This window comes from Zingiber officinale, chromosome 2B (genome assembly GCF_018446385.1).
Source record: "Zingiber officinale cultivar Zhangliang chromosome 2B, Zo_v1.1, whole genome shotgun sequence".
NCBI lineage: Eukaryota > Viridiplantae > Streptophyta > Magnoliopsida > Zingiberales > Zingiberaceae > Zingiber > Zingiber officinale.
Window position 1 is genome coordinate 152858801 of NC_055989.1, and position 6614 is coordinate 152865414.

Genomic DNA, 6614 nt, shown 5'->3' on the forward strand with positions numbered 1-6614 from the left:
AAGAGATGCTTGACTTGACAGAAGTTGCTAAAGATTCAAAAGCAAAGAGTGATGCTGTGACCTTTTGCACTATATGATCTTGAGAGTTTTGAGTTCTTGCTTGGAATAGTAATCTGGTATAACTTGTTACGAGCAATAAATATTGTGAGTAAGTTTATTCAATCTAAAGATATGGATATTGATATTGCGATCAATCTCTTGCAAGGACTTGATCAATTTCTTGATGAGTTTAGAGAAGAAGGATTTGCTAGTTCCATAAATAAAGCTATACAAATGGCAAGTGAAATGGGGATTAAAGAAACAATTTGATGATCCTAGTGGATCAGATTGACTTTTTCAATATATATCTGGACAATCCAATTGATCCATCTTGTGAGCCATTTGGGCATTTATTAAAAATAAAGAGTTTTTTCTAAGGGTAAAGACAGTTTCACTTCTTTTAATATCAAATTTTCAGCATGTCGACATACGATTTTCTTACTGTACTTACTTTATTATTTTCTAAAAACTCATCATGATCCATCCAATTCAAAATTTTTTAAGTTCATGTCAAACCCTATCATCAACGGGACCTATATTTTTGAAATACAACAAATATGTAGTCTTATTCGCTCTTGTGCTTTTAATTAATTAATTTGGAATTGATTGATTAATTTAACTTAGATGACGTTGTGCAAGCGGCGTAGATTAGGTGATATAATGGCGTAGATTATAAAAATAACTATTTTCAGAATTATATTGGAAGAGTTTTTAAAGACCATATCTTACTACTGGATCAGATTGACTTTTCCAATCGATCCAGCTTTGACTTTTATATTAGAAAAATAACTATTTTCAGAGTTATAGGTGACGTCGTGTAACCGACGTAGGATTAGATAACGTCATGAAATTAGTTACAACATAATTGTGCTGTCCTTTTGGTAGCTGTAAACTGGTGCATGAATCACATATATGGCATGATGATACAATAGCTTAATTATTAATTGATGGATCTCTTAATTAATCTTATCCCTAACTAGCTTCTCTTTAATTAGTTTTTCTTTGTCTCGGTCTAGCTCTCTTTAGTAGTATCGTATCGTCTGTCTATAAAAGAAGGAAATAATGGGGTGTCACTCCTGCACGCACGCAATAATCTCTCCTCTCCTCTCCTCTCCTCGGCCTTCAGGTAGCTAGCGATGGCTGAGGCCAGCTTAACTTCCGCTGTAGACGTCAACGAGTTATGCAAATCCAGCGAGCAGAACATCCGTGAGAGTCTATGCATTATATGCCTTTCTTAATTTTCTTAGATATATTACTTACTATTAATGACAATATAATTTACATTGCGTGTTTAATTATTAGCTCTTAAGGTTGGGCCATGGGGAGGCAGCGGGGATACCAGCTTTGACATAATAGGTCAACCGACCTCCCAAATCACAAAGATCCTAGTCAAGACAGGAGCCGTCGTCGACAGTTTGGTGATCTCCTACGTTGTTGACTGGGAAGTCCAATCATACCGAGCAGGCGGCACTGGCGGTGTTGAAACCCACGAGGTACGCCCAACAATATTAATAATCTAAGTTATAAATATACATGCTAGTAGTAGCTTAATTAACTATAGATCATATCAATTGATGTTGCAGTTTGAACTAGGCCGAGGTGAATATATCAACAAAATCTTTGGGTCCATCAGTGATTATAACGGCGAAACTTGTATCAGTCAGCTCGGATTTAAAACCAACTTGGGGAAGCAACATGGGCCTTTTGGGAAAGGATGTGGCAAGGAGTTCGCTGTTCCAGTTGTCAACGGTCGAATTGTTGGACTCTTTGGCCAGTACACCAATTATATAAATGCGATCGGAGTCTCTGCTCTCTTACTCTCCTCTCTTAATTAATTAATTGCCTATCTGATCATCCATTTTGGCTTGGCTTCTTCGCTTAATTTGCTACGTACTACTGTTTTAAATAAATTTGGTATGTTCGGTGTTTTAAAATAAAATGGATGATCGATGATCAGTCAGTCAACTTTATGTATGTTTAATTTGCTGTTCTCAAGCTAACTACTAGCTAGTTTCTTCATTTGGTTTAAGACATGGTCTATGTGTTTGTTCCCACTAGACTAACTACATCACACCTAGCCCAAGTAATACTTTCTCGTTCTACGGATTCAAATTACTCATACATGTGTACAAGAGTCTTATACTCTTAACATGTGATGTTTTGACCAAATACTTTATGTAATAATTCTAATGAGTGGTCATAGGATATGCATCTCATCGAAAGGAGCGGTGAATCTTTTGTGGGCTATCTAAACATTTTCAAACACTTTGACTTATACCCAATCATCCCGGGTTCACACCTCAATAAGATGTTTACTTAAAATGTCAAAGTATAAGTTTTCATGACCAAGATGACTTGTATATCTCAAGTCAAAGGAAAGTTGCACTCGAGCTATATAAGAGTTTCACAGGCATATATATATATATATATATATATATATATATATATATATATATATATATATATATATATATATATATATAACCATATGAAGTCTTACAGCGAGTCACTCTAATGAAATAGTTATCATAACTAGCATCCACGTTTAACTCTTGACATCTCAATATCTTCAGCCAGTGAGAAAATAGTTGTTTGGCGAACCAAGTAGTATAATCAGTGCTAGTCTTACAAAATTGATGATGTTCGAATGCATCAATTTGCCGACTATGAATATTCCAATATGTTCATAATTATACATGTAGAGATAATTATTTGTTGTGATCCAATTATAATTTCTCTCATGCTATGAATTATATTGCGAACATTCAGTAAATGAGTTTAAGATAATCAAACATATAATATGCACTCAAATATTGAATTTATATTTAGTAAGAACTATAAGGCGATTACCTTAAGGCATCTCTTAAAATCTAATACTATCATCTCCTCTAGCCCTTTCGATCCTATATCATGGATGACATTAAATCCATTAATAATGATTTCTTAGCAATAATGATTGATATTAAATCCATTAATGACAATTTTGTAACGTCTCGGTAATAATGACTAATATTAAATCCATTAATGATAATTCTGTAACGTCTCGATAATAATGATTGACATTAAATTCATTAATGGTCATTCCATAACATCTCAGCAATAATGACCGACATTAAATCTAACATTTAATGACCATAACTTAGTCATTCATTACAGCCAGAGGTGAGCCCTTTTATATATGGAGGCTAGATCTTGAGCAAATAAATAAGCAAAAGTAACAGCAAAAGAAGCCCTCCACATTTGTTCTCTGATTCTTTCCTCTCAGTCGTGAATCTGCTCAGTGAACTATTTGTGATAGTACTCAGGTGTATTCTCAGTTCGTTATAAACAAGTGCTTGGTTATGTGCATGGTTCTACCATTGTATCCAGGAAAACAGATGACCCGAGAGAACCTCGAAGCATAGCTGAATGTAGGATAAATCTGTTTCAAGGAAACTGCTTGAAAGCAGACCTTGACTCAATAACTCAGCTATAGGATCGAGGCACGTGAGAGAGTGGGGTTTGAATCACATGTGTTTAAAAACTTTGTTCTTTTTCACTTGTTAAAACTAAGTATAGTGCAAAGTAGGTAGCGGAAAGATAGAAATCGAAAGAACAAACACACAAAGACAAGGCCAGTTACTTGGTTTGGAGCATTCGGCAACTTCTACTCCAAGACCCACGACCCTCTAGAACATATCATTAGGCAATCTACTAAAGATCTTTTACAGAATCGCTGAAAGAGTGAATCGAGTATAGGAGCACAAAACAAGGACAATGTAACAGAATACATTACCTTATCAATAAATTAAATAACTTTATGTAAATTGTTACCGATCACAAAGTATGTCGATGTGGGATGCTTGTGTTTTGGTGTTGATTTGTTAGCAGTAATCTGATGTCGCGGAATAGTAGCACAACATTAGAGCATAGTCAAAGCAGCAGAAGAGTCATAGTAGCTCATATTGAAGTTCTGTACAGATGGCTGGTCAAACAGGGATTTTATAGAGCGTTGAGGGAACCTCCAGCCTTGTTCGAGGCGCCTTCAACAATAAAAATGATCACCCAATCTCTGGACTCGATAAGCTCAGTAGACCACACTTTCTATCCTCGCTAGGGTGTCTTCCAAGCGCTCCGAGGCACCTCTGATACACTCCAAGGCGCCTCCAGTGCACTCCAGGGTGCCTCCCCACCGTGAGAGCTTTATTCTCAAAGTTCATCCATGTGAGGGCGCCTCCACTGGATCCAAGGTGCCTCTGCACCACTCCGAGGCGTCTCCTTGATCCTCCGAGGCGCTTCAAACATTATTCATCTAAGGCTTTACTTTATTTTTATTCCTTCAAAAACATGTTAGTCTAACAGAAAAAACATTTAACCTACAAAACAGAGTTAGCATAATTTAATAAAATTAATAATTAGATCATATCCTCTAGACCGAGATCTAATCATGATTTTAGCTTAGACTTCCAAAATAGATATAAGCTGGACCAATGCCTAAAGTCCATAATCAAGACTTGCTTTCACTAGATCACTCTCCTCTAGTGACTTACCTTACTTACTATGCAAAATCGCTTGACTTGTCTTTTAACCAACCAGGTCTTCCCGCTAGTTATCAGGTTTATAGACCCAAATGGACTTTGGCTAACTGTCAGATTCTGCAGACCCAGCCAGACTTTCCACCAGATATTGGGTCACTCCTTGACCTATCTAGACTTTCCACAAGTTTTCAAGTCCAACAGACCTAGTTGTATTTCATCCTAGTGTCAGGTCCTCTAGATCCATCAAGTCCTGCACACTTGGTAACAAGATTAAATAACATAACATCTTGTCAGGACCATGCAAGGCCTAGTGCCTACAAGAAATACAAAACAAAAGAACCTTTCTTGCCTTATAACTTAAAGACTTAAAGAAACACTTGCATAATAATAAAATAGATAATGAACTAAAAAGAAAGAGGCACCGAAATTTACTTAGTTACAATCGGAGAAGTTGTTAATCCTAGGAAGTGAAACACACGAAATTCTCTTTTAGATGGAGAAGCCTCTTTACAGCAATGTAAGCACAGAAAGAAAGAAGCTAAACAAAACAGGAAGGCACACAAGTGTTGTTTCAATAATTGCTTATTGTTTTCTAGCTCATGGACCAAGGTTGTATTTATAGCCTTGGTCGGGGTGCTTGAAAGGGTTCTAGGCGCCTGGAATGTAATAGAATTCTATCCCCGACACGTCGGTCAAAGTCCATGTCGATGATGATAAATTTTGGATTCCGGGCGCCCGGACCCACAAAGTCAACCATGTTGACTTTCTCTGTCCAGGCCTCTGCTCCGGTTCTGCTCGCCTCGATCTAGGTCTTCCGCTCCGGCTCTTCTTGCATGGGTGATTTGGGCCATTTGGAATAGGGCTCAACCGAATCCAACTTTCGCCCTTCTCGAGCAGGCTTCCGCTCCGACTTCTTGTCCCTCGGAATCGTCGCGTGCTTCCTTCTCGTTTGCCAGCGTACTCATCTGTAGCTCTTCGTGCCTCGGATGCACCAAGTTAGTTGGCTCACTCCCGTGCAGACCTTCTCACTAGCTGCGTCTCTTGCTCCTCAAGCAATCTTCTGCTACAGTTTCTCGTCCCTCAGAAACACCGCATGCTCCCTTCTCGTCCGCTAGTGTACTTTTCCACAGCGCCTCGTCCCTCAGACGCATCGAGCCCATCGACTCTCTCCCGTGTTGTCCTTCTCGCTAGTTGCGTCTTTCTCTCGACTTTCTGTGCTCCTAATTTCCTGCACACTTAGACACAGGGTCAAACACAACAGGACCTAACTTAACTTGTTTGATCACATCAAAACAACCTTAGGATACCAACAATTTCCCCTTTTTGATGTGAGCAACCCAAATTAAGTTAAGGTAAACCAACATAAATTAGAAGTAATAATTTTTTCAAGAGAGTACAAAAGATAAAATTTTAAAGCTACCCCCCCTAGACTTAATATTCTCTTCTCCCCATTTGATCACATAAAAAATGGGGTACCTTAAAACATCTAAGGGTACATTTTTAAAACAAATAAGAGAGTTTAAACTCTGAATTTGTCAAGTTAAAATGACTTGAAAAAATTTGTGAATCTTAAACACAAGTCTAAGAGAATACTAAAAAAAAAATGAAAGTGAAAGCCTTAAGTCAATTTTTGAAATCTTGAAATATTTTTTGAAAAATAGAGCATGCATTTGACAGAAGAAAATACATTTTTCAAGATTTATAAAAAAAATTGCATTTAGATAAGCCTTTAAAGCAATTGTATAAAGTAATTATATTCATCTAAGTAGAATATATAACAAATATTCAACGCAATTAACTACTCTATCAGTAAGTTTACTAAACATTTATTCAAGTATATATATATATATATATTCAAGATAAAATTCTTTTTAACTTTCCAGAAAGATTTTCTTAATTAGCAGGGATAACTCTTGCGAAATAATTAAAATTTTTGAATGGAAAAAAACTGAGATTTTTGAATTCCTCTTTATCAAAAAATGGGATTCAATTCAAATAATTAAACTCAAACAAAATTTTTGTAGTTTAAAAAAAATTGCAAAAAGAATAATACTAGCA

The 6614-nt window shown here is 36.6% G+C and overlaps 1 protein-coding gene across 1 annotated transcript; it reads left to right on the plus strand.

The window, feature by feature from the left end:
- Positions 1 to 1119: 1119 nt before the first annotated feature.
- LOC122049683 (horcolin-like) lies at positions 1120 to 2034 on the plus strand. The gene is made up of 3 exons (XM_042611043.1): positions 1120 to 1245; positions 1342 to 1532; positions 1623 to 2034. The coding sequence occupies exons 1-3, from the start codon at positions 1176 to 1178 to the stop codon at positions 1872 to 1874; spliced, it is 513 nt and encodes a 170-aa protein (XP_042466977.1). The 5' UTR covers positions 1120 to 1175; the 3' UTR covers positions 1875 to 2034.
- Positions 2035 to 6614: the final 4580 nt, after the last annotated feature.

What these genes read in the sequence shown, in the direction of transcription:
- LOC122049683 (XM_042611043.1), top strand. Translation starts at nt 1,176, where the DNA reads ATGGCTGAGGCCAGCTTAACTTCCGCTGTAGACGTCAACGAGTTATGC. An exon ending in ATCCAGCGAGCAGAACATCC is followed by an intron (nt 1,246 to 1,341) that starts GTGAGAGTCTAT and finishes TTTAATTATTAG; the next exon opens with CTCTTAAGGTTGGGCCATGG. An exon ending in GCGGTGTTGAAACCCACGAG is followed by an intron (nt 1,533 to 1,622) that starts GTACGCCCAACA and finishes TTGATGTTGCAG; the next exon opens with TTTGAACTAGGCCGAGGTGA.